The 20,102-nt window shown below is 43.1% G+C and overlaps 2 protein-coding genes across 3 annotated transcripts in view; one reads left to right on the forward strand and one right to left on the reverse strand.

Annotated features, from left to right (window-relative positions):
* Positions 1-10,975: 10,975 nt before the first annotated feature.
* On the forward strand, positions 10,976-17,809 carry METTL21C (methyltransferase like 21C). The gene is made up of 5 exons (XM_046900706.1): positions 10,976-11,006; positions 13,811-13,947; positions 15,269-15,411; positions 16,624-16,741; positions 17,003-17,809. Exons 2-5 carry the CDS (start codon positions 13,851-13,853, stop codon positions 17,392-17,394), a joined length of 750 nt encoding a protein of 249 aa, XP_046756662.1. The 5' UTR covers positions 10,976-11,006; positions 13,811-13,850; the 3' UTR covers positions 17,395-17,809.
* Positions 16,492-20,102, reverse strand: part of TPP2 (tripeptidyl peptidase 2) — a 48,911-nt gene continuing 45,300 nt past the window's right edge. For both annotated transcript variants that reach the window (XM_425591.7, XM_004938558.4), the window contains 2 exons: positions 19,256-19,375; positions 16,492-18,717 (listed from right to left, as the gene is read on the reverse strand). In XM_425591.7, coding sequence (XP_425591.2) covers positions 18,628-18,717; positions 19,256-19,375 — 210 coding nt within the window. In that variant the 3' untranslated portion in view covers positions 16,492-18,627. The remainder of the gene's footprint in view (positions 18,718-19,255; positions 19,376-20,102) is intronic.

A 20,102-nucleotide genomic window follows, 5' to 3' on the forward strand; every position in this document is an offset into this window, starting at 1 on the left:
GCTTCTGCAATGAAATCAAAAACCAGTTGTCAGTTTGCAAACATGTGGTCATGCTTTTTAAATGAAACTGTGTGATGCTCGGAGTATCAGGGCTGTAATTCAAGTTGCTGATCACAAAGTGTCCAAGTCATTTTTCTTTCAGGATATTGCTTTGCACTCAACCTGAAGATTAACTTACAACTTGCTGGGCCATCCAGGATATCTGTTACAGTTAGGAAGAGTGATTAGCAAATTCTGGTAAGGCATCCTCCTAAATAATATTAATATTGGCGAACTTCAGTAAAAAGATACTACAAACAACAAAACTTTGCTGTATGGATGTTTTTCCTTTCCTGTTTATTAATCATTACTTAGAAGCAAATAAGAATTTGGATGTTTTGTTAGTGGTAATTTAAAACCAACAAACCAAAGAACCTGTTTCAAGGAGCTTCTGAGCACAGAAGCAAAAAGATGTTAAATTACGAGTGCAGAAGTAAACCCTTAGAACTCTGTGACTTAAGTAGTATATTTGCAGAAATCACCCCCTTCAACTGAGGTTAAATTTGCTTTTTCAGTCATTTAAAAAAAAAAAAACTGAAAATGATATTCTCTGAAAGGTTTTCATGCTCTTTCTGCTGCTTCCAGTTGACTCTGGTCATCTTACCTCTTGCCATTCTGGTCCCAGATAACTGTGTCTGAAAAGATCTGTGCTGCAATGCTCCTAACAGTTGTGCCAGCATTGATCTTTGAAAATGTATTCTGTCACCTGGAACTTACTGCTCCCAATTTCTTCTGCCAGTAGAGCAGCAGGGAAACGTTTTTCGGATCAGGTAAGATACAAACCAGTGATATGGAGAAGGGAGGCAGATGCCAGAGAATGCTCTCAGAGAAGTCTTTTGTTTTGCTTTTACAAGCACACTACAATACATTCAGTGCTTTAGACTGTAGCCTTCAGAAAAGAGCACTTTGCAGTTTGTTATTGAAGGGGAAAGCTTGAAATGATGGAATAGCCTGAATGTGCCTTGGGGAGTTGACGTGAGGGAATGGAGGCAACCTTACCCTCATTAGCAACATCTTAAACCAGAGAGAATGTCCTTTCTCATGTTTCCTGCACAGATGCTGGAGATAATCCGGAGTCTATAAAACTTTGCTGGATATAGCACTGTTTGCAGAGTCTCCTTCCAAGATTGAAGAGTGAGCACATTCTTGTCCGGTCTTCAGAGCTGCAGTTTGGAAAAAAACACAACTTGCCAATGTTTCCTGCCGTGTGGTCTTCTGACAGCATAGATGTCTGCAACAGTAGGCAACATATACACTTTTTAGTTTAGAAATAGATTGCAGTTTTGAAACATAGTGGGAAATGTGAATAGAATAGTGTATTGTCTATCCTTGTCATTTGTTCTGTTTGAATGAATATTTTCTATATAATATTGCCAAGAAGCATTGTTTAACTCAGAGGACACTCAACACTTAAATCACCTGTGAAACCAGTTGGCTTATTAGGTGTTGGAAATACTTGCCACATCGTTTTGGATTTAGCAAGGCTAGATATCAAGGCTAGTGACATGATAAGGTGGCAAGCTGCCCCCTGCTCCAACACATCTGTAGCTGTCATTTAGCAAAATATTAACACATATTTTTCCATTTAATTTTATTGCCTTTAATGAGATTTGGAACACCCTTAATTATTATATTACAGTTGAGTGATCTTCTAATGTAGAGCTTCAACCAGAGGCTGTACAACACCTTCCAAACCTGATCTGATCCTTGCACCTGTAACCCACTGTTTATTGTAGACCCCAATAAAATGAAGACTAAGTCATGTTTAAGAACGGTTTAGGAATGGTTTATGTATGGTTGCTTCTGCGTTGGGTTGGAAGCATGTCTTTCCACATGCAATTGCAAGCCAATTTGCTGTGGCTTCTAGGAAATTACACTACCTAATGGTTAGACTGTTACATGAATGACAAGTACAGCTACTACTCAGTAGTCATAATTAAAAACAATGACATTTATTATGCAGATTTTTTTGAAGCTCTTCAGCCTATCAAAGTTTCCGTGGATATCTTTTCCAAGAAGAGAAGACTGGAGGAATGAGAATTGTTTTTTTAACCTACTCTTGTTTGAACACCAGACCCACAGGGTTTCCTAAAGAAACACTTTTCCATCTGTTGCACATTTGAAGACCTATGTTTAAGCCTAACCTTTGCTTTATGTCATACTTCTCTCTGACTGCCTGGTTGAACACGTGCTGTGGCACTCACCTCTGGCCCACAGGAGATGCTTGAGCCTCTTCATACCAGGGCATTGGTTACATCAGGGCAGACTATGAAAAACTGACTTAAAAATAATCATCGGCCTGAAAACTGGACCACCAGTTTGGAAGACAAGAGAAAGGCAGTAAAGAGACACTTCCTTAGCATAGGCTCCTTGATGCTATTTGGTACTCCAGGGTAGGTGAGACATCTGCACGGGGTGGCAGTTATGGTGCTAGACTGAGGAAACCCATGTTCTTCTTGATACAGCAACAGGATGCCAAGAAGGATGTTTCACAATCCTGATTCTAGAGAGAGGAATTGTTCCTAGTTTCATTGGTTTTACCTGAACGTGGGTGTTATCAGCTGGAATTGAATCCCCTCTCTTGGCAGGAATAAGTGGCTGAAATACAGTAGCAAGGGTATGCTGGGTGCCCCAACGGGACCCCAGCCACTGCTAAGAGGGCTGTGGGTCAGGATGCTCAGCATCAGAGCAGCCTGAATGTCTTTGGGGTGGGAAGGGCAGCTTTTATCCTGCACCAATGTGCTGGTTTCATGCAGAAGTCTTTCATCATGCCTGCTGTCTGGGGTGGCTTGACTGTCTCTCCATGCTGATCTTGTGCCGCATACACCACTGTATGCTTTAAAAAGCATACTGAAGTCTGATGCTGAATATTCCATTTTCCATTTATTTATTTATTTAGTTTAAAACTAGTGGGCTTGTTAAAGTGACTTTATTGACACTGTAACAAAAGGAACTGAGGACGTGAAGATAACGGGGTTTAGCCCTGGGCAAGAGGGGAGAGCAGGAATGGCTCACCCTAGTTAACTGTTATTCACAGTATGTCTTCTCCAACTTTCCAGTGAGATATACTTGGCAAATACACACAATTTTCTGTGCATATAAGCACTCATACATACTCTGGCTTATGAGCATGTCTTTCCATTTTGATAGTAGCTCACACAGCTCTGATCCCTTATTTTATCTCACCAAGCAGGTGAGAGGATAACAAATTCACTCCAACAAAGCCCTTAATGCTGTGTTGCTGTTTCATATGAGGCAAGGGGATAAAAGGTGATCTCAGTGCTGAGGTGATGAAAACTTTCCATTGACAGATCCAGGCACAACCATTTGAGCAATATGGGATTGTAAAGACAACAGCTGAGCTGGGACCAGTGTGGAGAAACGTGTTATCTGAGAACCTTGGGCCCTATCCCAGCTGCTTCAAAAATGGAAGCTTTCAATTAACAGTTCTCACTGTGACAGGCAATGGACCGGACAAGTATTTTCCTATTTGCAGATAAAAGCAAACCTATCTTCTTTATCACTAAAGTAATCAATTAACTAAAAGGAATAAATTCTGCCACCTTTCAACTGCAACATCACATCTAAGTCAAAGGACTTCATGATGTCAGAACTCAGAAGCATCATTTAAGAGCAAACAAACAAAATGCAACCAAAAAGAGCAGTTCTAGTGCAAACTAGGAGGATACAAGCACAAAAACATCATGTGTATACTCGGGGTTTTTTGGGACAGCAGATTGTTTTTCCTTTGCACTTGGTTCATTTAAATCTAACCACAATTTACCACCACCTGGTGGTGCCTGGGGAGATCATGGAACAGATCCTCCTGGAAGAGATGTTAAGGCACATGAGGGATGAGGAGGTTATCTGAGACAGCCAGCACTGTTTCATGAGATTGTGCCTGACCAATTTGGTGGCCTTCTATGATAGAGTGGCAGCACTGGTGGACAAAGGAGGGGCAAATTATGTCATCTACCTGGACTTCTGCAAAACCTTTGACATGATCCCATGTCACATCCTTACATCCAAATCAGAGAGATTTCAGGTTCAAAGAATGGACTATTCAGTGCATAAGGAGGTAGTTGGATGGCCACAGCCAGATGAGTGGTAAATTGTTCTAATCCAGGTGGAGGCTGGTCATGAGTGGTGTCCTCCAGAGGTCCATCTTGTGACTGGAGCTCTTCAATATCTTTATCAATGACCCAGAAAGTGGGACTGAGTGCATCCTAATCAAATTTGTTGATGACTTCAAGCTGAATGGTGCAGTTGATGCAATACAAGGAGGGGATGCAGTCCCATGAGACCTGAACAAGCTTGAAAAGTGAGCCCACATGGACCTAATGAGATTCAACAAGGCTGAGTGCAAGGTGTTGCACTTGGGTTGAGACAATCACAGATATGTGTACAGACAGGGAGAAAAACATCTTGAGAGCAGCTCTGTGGAGAAGGACTTAGGGGTTCTGGCAGACAAAAAGTTGGACATGCACCACTAGTGCGCACTTGCAGCCTAGAAGGACAACCGTATCCTGGGCTAAATCAAAAGAGGGATGGCCAGCAGGGAGTGAGAGGGTTTTGCTCCCCTTCACTCTGCCCTTGTGAGGCTCTACCTGGAGAACTGCATCCAGGCCTGGGGCCCCCAGCACAAGAATGACATAGAGTTGTTGTAGTGGGTCCAGAGAAAGCCAAAAGGATTATCAGGGGGCTGGAGCACCTCTCCTATGAAGACAGGCTGTGGGAGCTGGGCTTGCTCAGTCTCGAGAAGAGACATCTCAGGCCTTTCGATACTCAAAGCAAGCTTGTAAACAGGAAGGAAATTCACTTTTCACCTGGGCCAATAGTGACAGGGGAAGGGGGAACAGTTTAAAATGAAAAGAAGGGAGATTTAGATTAGCAATCAGGAAAATTTTTAACTAAGATGTTGGTGAGGCACTGGCATAGGTTGCCCAGAGAAATTGTGGATGCCTCATCACTAGAGGTGTTCAAGGCCAGTTTAGATGGGGCCCTGGGCAACTTGATCTAGTACCTGATTTAGTGGCTGACAACACTGCCTGCGGCAGAGGAGTTGGAAACAGATGATCTTTGAGGTCCCTTCCAACCCAAGCCATTCTATGATTCTATGACTTTTGGAACAGCCCATGTATAAGTGAAAAACAAGAAAAACAACTAGCAAAGCAAAACAACAAGAAAAACAAAATACCAAATACAGAAGAGCCATCTTATAGCTGTGTCTGTGGTCTTAAATTCCTTGCAGTTCAAGGCAAAAGTCACACTGACTCCAATGACACACTATTTTACCTTACAGTCACAGTACATTATCACTTTAGTATCAATACCATCAGAAGGATGGAGGACTAACTCAGGCACAGAGCTGCTCTGACTTCCAGTTGATTTTTTATTTAAATGCACAGTATTTATGGAAAGAAATCTCCTATTGTCCTTTGAATTTGTAGTTGAGCTCATCCAAGGCCAGGTTTGTTAAAAACACTGCACTCAAGTGGCTGCCAAGACAATAAAGCTCCTTCCACCTGATGCTTTTTAATAAGGCCAAGTTACTCCTACTAGTATGTAGAGAACATAACTTCTAAACTTAACTCTTGTTGCAAAACTAATTGCTTAACTACAATGTTGCTTGAGCTACTCATTAGTTGTTGTACTGAAAATTCTTCAAATCCATTTTTGCCTTCCTTCCAGGGAAACACCACATTTTTCACAAGTGGCAGTTAAGCAAGGAGTGTCTTTGGTTGGGTTCCACTAATGGAACAATTCCATCAGCTCTTACCACAGCAAAACTCCCTGACTTCAGTAGCTTCTCCTGAATAAGGACTTGCTTAATTTAATCCCAGGCAAATACTATTACAACAGAATATAACCGTGCATCCCATGTCAAAAAAAAAGATTGTTAAAACGCCCTGCCAGTTTAATCTCCATGTAGTGTTTGTTGGTTGCAGTTGACCAAAGCCTATAATGCTGTGAATGGTGTGTTCACCCTTAACGTAACCAGCTCTGTTTGGTTCTTCATCTGTGTATATAGTAACCAGCCCCAAACAGATCAAATAAATCAGCCAAGCTGTAAAACTTCCAGTTCGGTAAATTAAGACCATCGCAATCTTTGTTCTATAAAAAGCTCTGTGGAATTAGTTCATGATCTCTTCCCTTGCCATAAGGAAAAAATAGCAGATGGCATTGAGTCTTTTTCTGAGACACCAGCTGAGAAATGGCAGAAGGGACCAAGAAAGTAAGGCAGTAACCTGCCTGCAGTAGGGCTGAGAGCTCCTTGGTGAAGGGGTAGAATTCTTCACTTAAAAATTGCAACAGACAGTTCAGCTCCAGTGACTTCCTCCCCAGGGAGTGGTGTATCTTCAGACAAAGAGACGAACAAGCGTTGAGAAGAAGGTGGCCCTGCGGGACAAAGCTGTCCTGTGAAGGACAGGGACACCCCAATGCAGAGGGAGCATGGTGGAGGACTGAGATCCTGAGATCAATGAGGATGTGCAAACTGAAACAGCCCCCCAAGGGCACACAGCTTCGAGTTTTGTAAAATTGCCTAGGCAAGAACTGGAGACATCACCATAACTCATTGCTGAGAGAAGCACGAGCATGTGGCTTTACATAGTAAATAGGACATCATCAGCTGCAACAAGCCCCGCAGGCGTCTTTATTTTCTCCGCTGTCAATACTGCCAACACAAAAGTGAATGATCTGGTTCACCAGAAACTTCACACAGCCGACTGCACTCTTCACACACAGCTGTACCAGATATTGGTCCTCCCTCCCCACATACTCACCACCACCTTCCCTCTCCAGCCAACTCCTTAACATGAGTGTGTTCTACCTAATTAAACTGCTACAATGAGTTTAATGGGCTTTTGCGATGATAGGAGAGGCTTACAGAAGGTGGTGTCAAGATATCAAAAACCTTTGAAGAAGTCATACCCTTGTCACTAAGAAAGGCACTTCCCTCAGTTAGGTGCTCAACAAAAAGCCTGTGTCAAGGATAAGGTATTTTTTCATTTTAAAAACATAATAAAAACACTGGGGTTACTTTAAGGATTCCCACCATGCTGTTCTGCACCTTTGGCTGTCACTGGCTGGGAAGGCCACCGGTTACCACTGGATGCTGAGGGCTCATCCCACCACTGTGGGAATGGGGAGAGCAGCCCACTGAGGATGGTAACCTGGAGACAGTTTCACCTGGAAGTTGATTGCTTGTCAGCAGCCAAGGAGTCCCTGCAATTTGGAGAACGAAGACACGCTTCCCACCTCCGGAGGAGCTCAGCAGGTGCCTACAGCAACAAAGTTGAGAATCTGTTTTAGGGCTGGCGTCTGCTGTTCTTCTTCAGTAGTTCAATCACTGCCCAGCATAGCTTGGAGAAAAGAAGGCTCCAGGCAGACCTCACTGCAGCCCGCCAGTACTTGAAGGAAGCATATAAACAGGAAGGGGAAAGGCTGTTTACGAGGGTGGATAGTGATAGGACAAGGGGGAATGGTCTTAAATTGAGACAGGGGAGGTTTAGGTCAGATATTAGGAGGAAGTTTTTCACACAGAGAGAGGGTGGTGACACACTGTAACAGGTTGCCCAAGGAGGTTGTGGATGCCCCATCCCTGGAGGCATTCAAGGTCAGGCTGGATGTGGCTCTGGGCAGCCTGGTCTGGTGGTTGGCAACCCTGCACATAGCAGGGGGGGTTGAAACTCAGTGATCATTGTGGTTCTTTTCAATCCAGGCCATTCTATGATTCTATGATTCTATGAAGGACCTCCAGCAAACCCTCAAAGGAAGCAAGACTCTGGATTCCTACAATGTCATTGCAATGATGGTGTTTTGTTTTGTTTTGTTTTGTTTTGTTTTTTTCCAATATTCTTTCTTTTTTCTCTTTTTTTTTCCCCCTCCTTATAGGAACCCAACAGCCCTCTTATCTTTTTGACTACTGATATACTTTGGAAAGCCACATACCAGTTGCCAGTGCCACTAATATCTCTTTCCTAAGTGACACCAAGCCCAGGCCTGTCCGTATGCATTATGCTGTGCCTGTCAGCGCTGAGCCTCATCTATCATTTTTGCACCTCTCACAATGTATCAGAGATCCCTTTTCGATTCTTCAGCTTACTTTTAATTTCACTATCCTGAGGAATTACATTACATCATCACCATGCCATCTCCTTCACACGTCTTCTGGGTGCTCTCAGCAGCACCGCTCCCCATGACGTACTGCACACCTGCCAACTCACTGCTTCCTCATTGTTAACAAATTATCAAACCAAAAGCTAACTCCCTTCTCATCCCATCAAGGCTCGATTTCTTTAAGGATCTTTAGCGCGTACCTTTGCAAAAACTTGTGAAAATTCACAAGCATGATATTAAATACAGGATGCTAAACTACAAGTTCGGTGACCCTTTCAGAGGACATTATTAGGAAGAAATTCTTTACCATGAGGGTGGTGAGACACTGGAACAGGTTGCCCAGAGAGGCTGTGGATTTCCCCTCCTTGGAAGCATTCAAGGCCAGGCTGGATGGGGCTTTGAGCAACTTGGTCTAGAGAGAGGTGTTCCTGTCTATAGCAGGGAGTTGGAACGAGGTGATCTTAAAGGTCCCTTCCAACCCAAACCATTCTATGATTCTACGACATTTTAAACCCTTCTCCCTTTCCACAGGAAGCCTTATCATTCATCAGCTCTCACCAGCACTGCTGCCCCTCAGTGCCAAGCCCTGCTCCAGGTGGCAGCTGGTAACATCCCTGTAATGTCCTGGGAGTTTGTGACCAGTATCCTTGATAAGTAGAAGGAAACCCTGCCTGCATTGCTGGCAGTCTGAGAGCACAGCAAAGGGAAGAGACCCACACAGCCAGCAGGGCTTCACATAAATAGAACTAAAACAAGCAAATAAACCTCAAGCCACACTTCTCCCCCTCTATTCTGCCCCTTTAAGATACACCTGGAGTACTGCACCCAGGCATGGGGCTGCCAGCACAGAAGGGATGCAGAGCTATTGGGCTGAGTCCAGAGGAGGGCCATAAAGATGACCAGAAGGTTGCAGCTCCTGTCCTATGGAGACAGGATGAGGGCTGGGCTTGTTCAGCCTGGAGAAGGCTCCAGGAAGACCCCAGTTACTTAAAGAGAGCTCATCTGCAGGAGGAGGACCATCTTTTTACATGGCCTGATAGTGATAGGACAAGGAAGAATGGCTTTAAATTCAAAGAGGGGAGATTTAGGCTAGATGTTAGGAAGAAACTTCTCACTGTGAGGGTGGTGAGGCACTGGCACAGCTGCCCAGAGAAGCTGTGGTGCCCCATCCCTGAAGGCACTCAAGGCCAGGTTGGATGGGCCCTGGGCAGCCTGAGCTGGTGGGGGCAGCCCTGCCCATGGCAAGGGGTTGGGGCTGGGTGGCCTAAGACGCCTTCCAACCCAAACCATTCTGTGATTCTATATCATAGAAAGCATAGAATCCCCTCACAAGGCCTGAAGTGGCGGTGAGTTGCCCTCTGCCCACTCAAGCCTGCAGAAATTTTACACCTAAATTATTTCTAACTATGGTGTACCGCTGATCCTAAAGCTGCTTTTCATCTGCCCTCACAAGTCAGAACAAGGAGCGAGCCCTTCCCTTCCGTTTGATTTTAAAAGCGCAGTGCCTGTGCTCAGCACTAATCCCAGTGCCAAAGCTGAAGGCAGAGCACTGGCAGCAGTACTGCTCTGAGCTACATCAATCTGTGGAGGCAGAACACCGGTATGAGAGCCAGGAGCGTGCCTGCTTGAAAGATCACGTCTTAAAAACAACAGCAACAAGAAAAGAACCAGCTCAACAGGGACGACAGTCACTCCAACAGCGACATGCCTGCCTTCTTCTTTCTGCTGTCAGCTCCTCACCTAGCTCAGGGCCACCCATTTCCACAGGGTGGGGAAATGGAGGGGGGCTGTATAGCACTTAAGGACCAGGCGCAGTATTTAAGACATAGTTTAGTAAAGTTAATGCTCGGTCCCCGGGTTCCATAAATAAATAAATAGATATATTCTTTTAAATACTAGATTTCAGAGGGAGGAGATCAGGGAGCCTTGGCGCAAGCATCCAGGCGTCTCCCGCAGTTGGTGTGACTGCTGAAGCCATCCCGTGGCCGAGGTGGGAAATGCACAGCCCCAAAGGGCTCATCTCGGGTCCCCACTCAGGATAACGACACCCGAATTCACGGGCTGTTCCCCCAAAAGGCGCACATCCTTACACGCTGAGCCGAATATGCACTGTTGCCCTCCTCTCTCGCTCCATCCTGCAGCTGCCTTCTGGCCCTTTGGCTTTCACAGCTCCTTTCAAACTTTTTTACTCCGACTTCTTTCTCCTTAAAAATCCTTTCTGAGGATAGAGGGGAGGGCAGAAAGGCAGCCACGGAAAATGCAAACAACTGCTCGATTCTTAACGGGTGTAAAAGGAACACGCATCTGGTGTGCCTCTGACATCTGTAACTCCCGTTAGTGCTGCAGAGCAACCAGATCTCCCCGTAGGAGCGCAGTTCCCATCGCTGCTAGCAGGCAGTACCCCTGCAAATTGCTGCTGCACACAATTCCCGGCTGCAGGACTTGCTGCAGGGAGGCCGCCAGGCCCTGACCTTCCCTCGGAGCCGCCTCCGACCCCTCACTTTCCCCCGCACTTGGGCTGTGCCTCCTGCATGCAGCCGCTCCCTTGGGTCAGGACTGGGGATCCTAAAGGGGCACGGCCAGCCTGGAAAATGAGAGGCTGGAAGAGCCTGAGAGTTCTGCTTCCAAGGCTGCAGTACTCGGGACTGCGAGGTTCAGGAGCGTTTTTGTTTCATGCCGCAAGTGGAAAAGATCTGAGCATGGGGCAGCGAGCCCTTCGCATGCTGCCTGGTCATGTTGCTGTAAATAGCCCGCCAGCCCTGCTGCTTCCAGGTGCGTGGCGGTATAAAAACCTCTGGAGTGGGCATCGGCCTGTGGGAGCCTCCCAGCGCCCTGCACCACAACAGGTAACGGCACTGCTCCTCTGCCCTAACCCTAACCCTGCTGTGGCTGCTTCCTGCTGACTAACAAAGGCACTCAGCTCTGCGCTCCTCGCCTGCTCTGTCCACACACACCTAACTCCGGTTTGACCATTGGTTTTCTGCATTCGGATGCATGCACCTTGTGGGCTCAAATATCATAAGGGTGTACGGCAATGCTCTTGGCATTTACATGTATATACATATACACACACACGCATATTATGCAGTGTATGAGAACTTTGCATGAGCGCTCAGAAACACTGAGTGCATGCCCAGTCCTCACTCACACTGCAGTGCAACTGCGCTTCCCCTCCAAGCAGATGGAGGGGCTTTTTGCCTGGTAATTCTGACTACAACCAGCAATGCAGTGTGACCTTGTGCCAAGAAAAGGGAGCAGCCTTTCAGCAGAGCCGTGCTCACAGCTGAGGACCGAATGACACAGTACTACTGCTCAGTAACCTACTTCTTTTATTTCGGACCATGAGGTCAGACCCAAAAGTCCTTTCCAAGCAGTGAATCTCAGAGGTTGAGGCAGAAAGTTTATTAGAGGGGATAAAGAGTTACCATAAGGTTTATTACCATCTAACAATTTAGTCTTAAGCATTTTATGACCTTGTCAGACAGATATAATTTTGTGACTTATTCCGCCTTCTTAAAGTTATGAAGAAATCAAATGCGGTGTTGCAACTTATTTCGTTGGCAACAAAGTCAAAGACCATTAGTGTAGCCCCCATGAGTTTAAACTCTTTGGAAGCCACGGAATTTAGGTGATGATTCCCTTTGCCAATAGATGAGCTGTTAAGCACCACAAAGAGCCAGCAGTCTCTAAGGGAACAGATTTTGCTTGCCGTATTATCTTCCCCAAATTAAATGTTTATAAGAGATGTTATCACTTCCAGTGAAATATGGATCAGAAAACTGTCAAAACTGTACGAAACGTCCATTCTAGTATGACAGCAGCAACTCGACCATCCTGCACATGATGATGCAGATACCGCCCATGTGCAACAAGAGCACTCAGTAGCGGCCTGTGCCCACAGCCCTCAGGTAGAGTTGGTCATTTACAATAATAAATGAAAGCTGTTCGTACATTAACGTACTTGAATCCAGACTAAATGTAGTTTGTAGCTAAAAAAACAAACTTCAATTTATGAATCACTAATAGCTGTGAGCGTAGGATGTATGAAATAACAACTTCCTATTTATGCAAAAACGACACCTACAAAAAGATATGATGTTACTGTGGCATCCAGAAGCCCAGCATGATGTATCTATCATGATGAATAACTGCAGAGTGCATAATCTCTTCTCCCAGACTGCCATCTGAGAACTCGGGCACCTGAGGGACCTCATGGCCAGACCAGGCCCATAAGTGTGACCGATGGTTATTTTTCAGATCTCTTGATCCTTTTAAGAAGGGCTTTAATAAAAACAGCAAAGCATCTTTATGAATATTTAAGCCGACTCCTATTCCAGAGCGTAGCAGAAATGCAAAGGCATGGCCTGAACCGGTGATTGAGCGCCTGGTGGGAGGGCAGGGCCAAGCCAGGGCAGCTCAGGTGCGTGCGATGCACCTGAGTGACTGGATGAGGTGGAGGCAGGATCCACCCCTTCCCAGACCTCATTTAAGGGTTGGAAGGGGGAATCAAGGGCATCTCTTGCTGGAGATTTCTGCCTACCTGAGGCATTCTAAGGGTAAGCAGCTCTTTTCCTTCTTTTCTGCATCTGTGGCTGCTGCGTTTGGGCTCATTCTCATTTGCTGTAGCCGAGGACTTTGCTACCCTGCTATTATCATCCCATCATAGCATTACACAGAGGATCTCAAAGAGCACAGCAGGAGAAAGTGTAACAATTTTTAAATCTCTCATTTAGCTTAGAACCCAACCTGTCCATATCCGTGAATGATATCAGAGAGGCTATTTATTGCAAGTGCTTAAGAGTGGAGCAGCAAATACACTTCTACTAAGCTGCCTCAAATATGACCTGTGGCATTCACACGGCCAACTGGAAGTCTGAACTGCTGCAGTAAGAACTTGGTTTTTTTTTCGTATGTGGAGCTGGAATAAGCGCCACTGCTGAGAACAGGCAGCGTAGTATTGAAAATGTGAGGTTGCATAGAAACTGCTGCCATTCTCTAAGGGGGCACCACACCAAAAGTGGGAGAAAAATGCCCCCAAGGCCAGGAACTGGCAGCTGGAGCTCCAGCATTACCTTCCATCTTCAAGCTCCTATGCCTCCACTGCATCTTGAATCATACACAAAAGGTGTGCAGCCAGAACTCGTTACCTGCCAGATAGGGGCCCTCGGAGGAGGAACACCACAGAACAAAATCTGCAGAATTCCAATTACTTTAAAGCATTCCTCCTTCTGAATTGGTAAAAAAAAAAAAAAAAAAGAAAAGAAAAATAAAATCACCTGCCGTGACTGTGAACAAACGTAATGCCACAGGAGGCGGCACACGAATCTTGTGCCACTGAATAAACAGTAGTAAGGAATAGATCAGGTATCAGTAGAACTGCAATGGTGTCAGTAGCGTGGGTGCAAATAAAGCACCTCCACATCTCAGTGGTCATTCTGCCCCTAAAAACTACCTGCAGGCACTGCCAAGCTTCTCCCCTGGGGACTGGATGAGATACCCACGGTAACCTCCGGCAGTGTGAGGCCACCCAACCCAATCACATGAGCCTGGGCAGAGCCAGAGCAGGATGGGGAGATCCCACAGCCAGCTTTCCAATCATCTTACGCAAAGGAATTGCCCTCAACCTTCTGTGCATATATTTCTATTTCAGCTCCACAATCTCTGCACAGCAGCTGCCATTTCCCAACAAAATGCAAAGAGCAACGGACTGCCAAGCAGTGGAAGAAGCAGCCTGTGAAGAGCCCTCTGACTCTGAGAACTGCACATCAACAGCGGAATCCAACTCCGGTATAATCCTTTATAATACTGTAATTGCTGTGGCATGCTGGCATTTCATCACTTCAATTTTCTGTCTTTGGATAGTAAATGTCAATCTGTCACTTTTCTTCTTGAGCTCTACTTTTCCCAGGTTTTTTTTTCCGCTGTTGTAATTTATTTTTGGACCAAGTCTTGGAAGAGTGTTCTAATTCCATAACTGACCTGTATATTGTAAAAAGCCTCTGGATTTTATTTAGACATCAGAGAATTATTTCTTAAGCGCCACCAGAAAGCTGATTATAACGCGTATTGGTTGGGCTGGCACTGCTGAAGCTGTGGTGTTACAGATTTTAACACAAGCTAAACCGCTTCGCTTGAACACCTACCAAGAACTGCAGGCAGGCATCAATCAAAATCCACGCGATCCAGAGCAAAATTGTTCTCCGCAGTTGTATGTTGTATCATCTATGCATATCCTGCCAACAGGCTTCCAACGGCTGCACTGTCATTAAGTGTCCTGATTTCCAGTGAGTGTGGATGGAGCAGTTAAGCTGAGCTATCCTGAACACCCACCCCATGAGCCTGCATGCTATGATGAGACATGTTAGCACTACACTACAGTAGGACTGACGCTTGCTCAACAGCAACATGTTTCAACGTACACTAAAGAAGTGTTTCAGAAACCTCTCTTTGTAGAAGGGTTAAAAATTGAAGAAACTCAGCTCTTTTGTTGAGTGGCAGTGTAACAGGTAAAACATAAATGGCAGGTACTCTTCTTTATGAACCGTGAAGCTTAGCATTCCGTATCTGCCAGCCATCTTCTTGCAGGCATATCAAGTTAGCTTAGTATGTTACTATCTAAAAAGATGTGACTATCCGGTACTTGATTTCAAGAGTCAGTAGGAAAAAAAAACAAGGAAAAGTACTTAAATCTCAAGCATAACATGAACTGCAGAAGGCAGCTTCTCTGTATTTTATATTTTGGTATCTGTAAAGTGTCATGTAAACACTCAATCACAGAAAGGACTTCAAAGCTCATCCAGTTCCAGCCTCCTGCCATGGGCTGCCCCCACCAGCTCAGGCTGCCCAGGGTCCCATCCAACCTGGCTTGTGTGTCTCCAGGGATGGGGCATCCATAGGTACTGTGGGCAGTCTGTTAAAAACGCTGCTTCTGCTCCTCCAGCAGCCAGACTGCCCACGTCTGGAGAGCAGATGGTCTTGAGCCCCATCACCTGACAGCTTTTCCAGTGCATGTGCTCATGTACAATATTCACAAAATACCTCTCATCCTTAAAAAAGCTGTACATTAATACATGCATATAAAATACCCATTTCACCTTCTCTCTCACAGATTCACCAGTAATTCTTAAAATATTGCAGAACTGGACACCCACAGTTTCCCACTACTTTGACAAAGAGCATTATACTTATGCGGGCCAGCACATTGTCATCCAGGAATCCATAGAACACTACGGAGCAGTGGTATGGCCTGGGGTAAGTACTCAATATGGCATGCAGGGAGTTGACCTGACAGATCAGTCAGTCACGACAGTGGCAGACAAACCTCAAGCTAGTACTTTCTTAGTTAACACCTATTTCTTGTGAGGAACCAAGCTGTGGTTGGAGAGAGCAGAAAGCTCTGCCTTACACTGATTTGGTAGTTTGCACCAAAAGAAACAGGGCATGTAAGTGAATAGATGGTAAATTATTTCCACTTACAGAAGCAAGAAAAAAAAACCAACATGCACACACCTACCTTCCTATTTGTCAACTGGATGGAGATATTGGGGGAAAAAAAAAAATAATGATAAATCGCTTGGAAACAGTTGGAAAGAAGTGCTCTTCCACCTTTCCAGTCAGTTACTGCTGGGAAGAAATCAATCAGCATTACAAAATGGAGACTAAAGAAAAATGTGAAAGATTAAATAAGGGATTTTATAATAATGAAAATGTTTCTTTTAAAGAACGGTCTGGAAATCTTCCACTGCAGTATGGAAAACCATACTTGCAAGCAGGTCTTCTCCAGTCTGTATTGCTCCTGAAGTGAAAAAGAACTTTATGTAGACTCAGAAGTACGGTTCTGAAGGAACAGAGGGCTTCAGAAACAGCTCCCCAACAATGTCTAACCAAAAAAAACCAGAGAAAAATAAAGTGCATGGATAAATGAAACAGTATCTTCATCTGGAATGTCAGAACATCAGTTCTCAAATTAACCAGGTGTCAGAATGCAGATGGTAAAACTTTCCAAGGAAAGCGCGAGGTTGTGCAAAGTGGGCTGGTGATTCATTGAGCTGTCAGCCTTCCCAGAGCAGGTAGGCAGTGCTGCATTATGAGAAAGCAGGAGTTAAAACCCTAACACCAATCTAAGATAAGCAAAAGGGCAGTTAATTTCTTTGGCATCTGTTTATGTCACTTATCAGCAGAATGGTTCCCATCTGGACACTACCTATCTTGAGCTGTGAGAGGAATCACAAGAGGTATACACGTCTGCTGCAAATTCATTATCTCACAAAGCCTAAAATTAATATAAATTACTTTAATAGGATTGCTTGACATAAAGAACAGGACACAGCGTTTCTTTCCATATTATGTTTATGTTACAGCCGTCAGTGTTTTCCACTGTATAAAAAAATACAGTATAAAAACATCAAATTAATTTTTGTGCAACTTAATTGATATCTTATGAATACGTGGTAACTATTTCAGGCACTGGCTTTGTCTCAGTATCTGGAATCAAATCAAGAACGATTCAACCTCAAAGACAAGAAAGTTTTGGAAATCGGTGCTGGAACAGGCTTGGTTTCCATCGTGGCTTCCATCTTAGGTCAGTAAACTATTTCCTTTCAGATTTCTTATGAAACACAATCTAGATCTGTGAGCGCCACTTGAAAGCAATGAAGCAACAGCTGAAATTAATACATTCACCACTACTTTTTAAAAAAATGAAAGCAAGTTGAATACTGTTTTGTTAATGAAGATTCTAGTTATTACTGAGGGGGAAGCAGGGGAAGTAATATCAAAAAAGTTTATATCTTTAGGTTCAACTATATACCTTTGGATTAAAACAAATCTATGTATTCTTTAGGAGCTTATGTTACAGCTACTGATTTGCCTGAAGTTCTTGAAAATCTCTCATTTAATATTTCAAGAAATACACACACGAATACGCACAAACCTGAAGTGAGAAAACTAGTGTGGGGAGAAGGCCTCAATGAAGACTTCCCTTTATCAACTCACCATTATGATTTTATACTGGCAAGTGACGTTGTATACCATCATACTGCTCTGGATGCCCTGCTAGCAACAATGGTGTACTTCTGCCAGCCAGGGACAGTTTTACTATGGGCGAATAAATTCAGATTCAGTACAGACTATGAATTTTTGGAACAACTTAGCAATGTATTTGATACGTCCATCCTAGCAGAATTTCCAGAATCAAATGTCAAGTTGCTGAAAGCCACGGTAAGAGAGAACTGAAGAAAAAACAACTACTAATTTTGATTTAATGCCTGCATCTTGCATTTTGGAATGTGATGTGGAATTCCGGTACACCCTCTGTGCACTTACGTCTGTGAAGTTGTAGCTGTATCTGAACTCTGCATTCTGTGTTACAAGAAATCTGACAAGACAGTAATATAGTTATTTTGTCTTGGATTCATACTTATAACCTATTCAAACAGACCAATTTCACTCCACTGGAGGAACACTGTCAGTAAGTAGTCAGATAGCAGGGAGGCGTTAACAGAAAGCATTGATCTTCTAGGCTGCACTGAACTTCTGCTGTTTGGAAGGTGTTCTCTTTCAGCAAGCTTCATTTACGTACTCCCAGATAAACCAATATTTTTAGCTTTGTTATTTGTTTTTATTACTTATAAAATAATCTCTTAAAGTATCAGAGTGCACATGGTGTTTTTTGATCGTCAGTTTTGCACATTTATTCTGCCGTGTTTTACATTTTTAACATTATTAAACATATATGTATAGCTTTACAATACTTGGTTGTCAAGATTTAACTGTCTGGCACTTTATACACGTATCAGCCTGTCCTGATACTCAGTTTCACATGGATTTCTGAGTTTGCCTGAAATCACTCCAAAATGAAGATTTACAAGAGCACCTATGGATCAGCAATTCTGAGCTGCACGTATTGACAGTTTCAGAGGTTGAATTTTTCTTTAAAAAAAAAGAAAACCAAACAAACAACAAAACCACAAATGTAAACTCTTGCAAACAATACGGATAATTATGTCCCATTACTTTCGTCTAATAAATAAGATTTTAGCCACTCCTGAAGTAGCTTTAAGGCCTTCATACAATTGAAAATGAAATTAAGATCAAACGTGTTAAAAGTCATTTTACTGTAAAAAATACGGAGCTTTTACAGGTTTGCAGTTAAAATTAACAGTTAAGAACCTAACATGCATGCAAGTAAGCTATTGTCAGCCCAATTCCAAATCCTTTGTGTTGGCAGTTCTGGCACATCCATTGCCAGCAATGGGATGCACAATAAGGTAACTCCCTGATGACTGGAGTCAGGTTAACAGGTATTAAGCTGTACCCAGGTGCCTTTACTGATAAATACACACAATGTAATGATCGACATTCAGTAATGAAAACATGCGTTCCTATTAAAAAAAGAAAAAAAAAACAAACTTATCTTTTCATATCCTGCCCTTATAGAATTACTTTAGGTTTACAATTTCCAGATTTCTAGAATACACAATAATCAGGGGGATACATAACAGGAAGCCAGTTTTCAGAGAAAGTTGCACAGTGAGTCCATCCAAGTAACTTCATTAGCTGAAGGAAAAAAAACCAAACATTAAAAGAAGTAGTGAGATGCTCATGGGTCTTGTTCTTCAATTTAAGCCCTTCCAACAAACATTGCATTGATGTTAACAACTCACTAAGGATATCTGTAATCAGAAGGCTAAGTCTGGAGAACTTTAATTTACTTAGCTCTAAAAGGCCAAGTGATCTACAGCCTTTCAATTAAACACACAAGTATTTGATGTGATTAAATTTTGTAGGAGGTACAGTAATTCCCATTAATGCTCTACCAATATTATAGTGGTACTCTTTGTGATTACTAACAGTAATGATAGCAGTGGTTAAACACCCACATAATGATTTAAATATGCAAAAGAGTTTTGGCAAATATTCTAGAAAAAAATGAAAGAAAAAACTGCTATTAAAAATGGGACCAAACATCAAAAGCTTGGATAAAGTTAACATTTTGAGTTTGAGTCAACGTAAAATACAACAAAGATTATGCCTCCTGAGTTTAAACATTTACTCAGCATCAGCACAAACCAGCATTTTAGTAACTACACTTTACCTGAATGCAGTTTTTCAAGTTGTCTTTTGTTGGCTTTTCTTCAGCAAGTTTTGTTGCAAACTTGAGACCTCTCCCATACATTTTATTCACCAATGCATGCTTATAGGCAAAAGTCAAAACCTACAATGTGAAAATAAAGTAGTTTAGATATTAAAATACTTGGCTCTTACAAGTAATAACAAATAATAGCAGATTCTCTTCAGGTAGTAGAAGTGATTTAAAGTAAAACATTTACATGAAACAGACTGCATTTTTTGGCAGGAAAACAGATGATTCCTAGCAGCAGTTATAAAAAAGAACATCCTAGAAACTACTTATGACTTCATGAACATATCTGACTATAGAACATTTTATGCAATACAGACATCATAATTCAAATTCTTTACTCATCACACTTCTAGGTTCTTTGGACTTTCATTTGCTAGAGGCAACTGCATGGTAAAAAGTAGTTTAAACAAAGTAAAACCATCAAGAACCAGGCAGACGTATCTTTGATCCACAGAAACAAAGAGTGTTGGTTCCCAGGAAATAAACTTACTGCAGAAACAAATATGAACATATATATTGAATGATACATGTGGATATATATGTATACATACAGAGGTATGCACATAGTTATAAACAGGCAATGAAGACAGGTAAGCATGAAGACAAACCTCAGGTTTTGGTCAATTCCTCAACACTGGCACTGTATTAAGAATAGATTATAAGAAAACTTTCTCTTGATACTACCAACTCCAAAGATAGAGTTCACAATACCTGACAGTGCTGTAACTAGCATATGTAAATGAATGCGTTTACTTCAGAGATAATGTGAAATCAGGTCACGAACACTCTAACAGTGTTC

The sequence above is a fragment of the Gallus gallus genome, chromosome 1, assembly GCF_016699485.2.
Source record: "Gallus gallus isolate bGalGal1 chromosome 1, bGalGal1.mat.broiler.GRCg7b, whole genome shotgun sequence".
NCBI classification, from domain to species: Eukaryota; Metazoa; Chordata; class Aves; order Galliformes; family Phasianidae; genus Gallus; species Gallus gallus.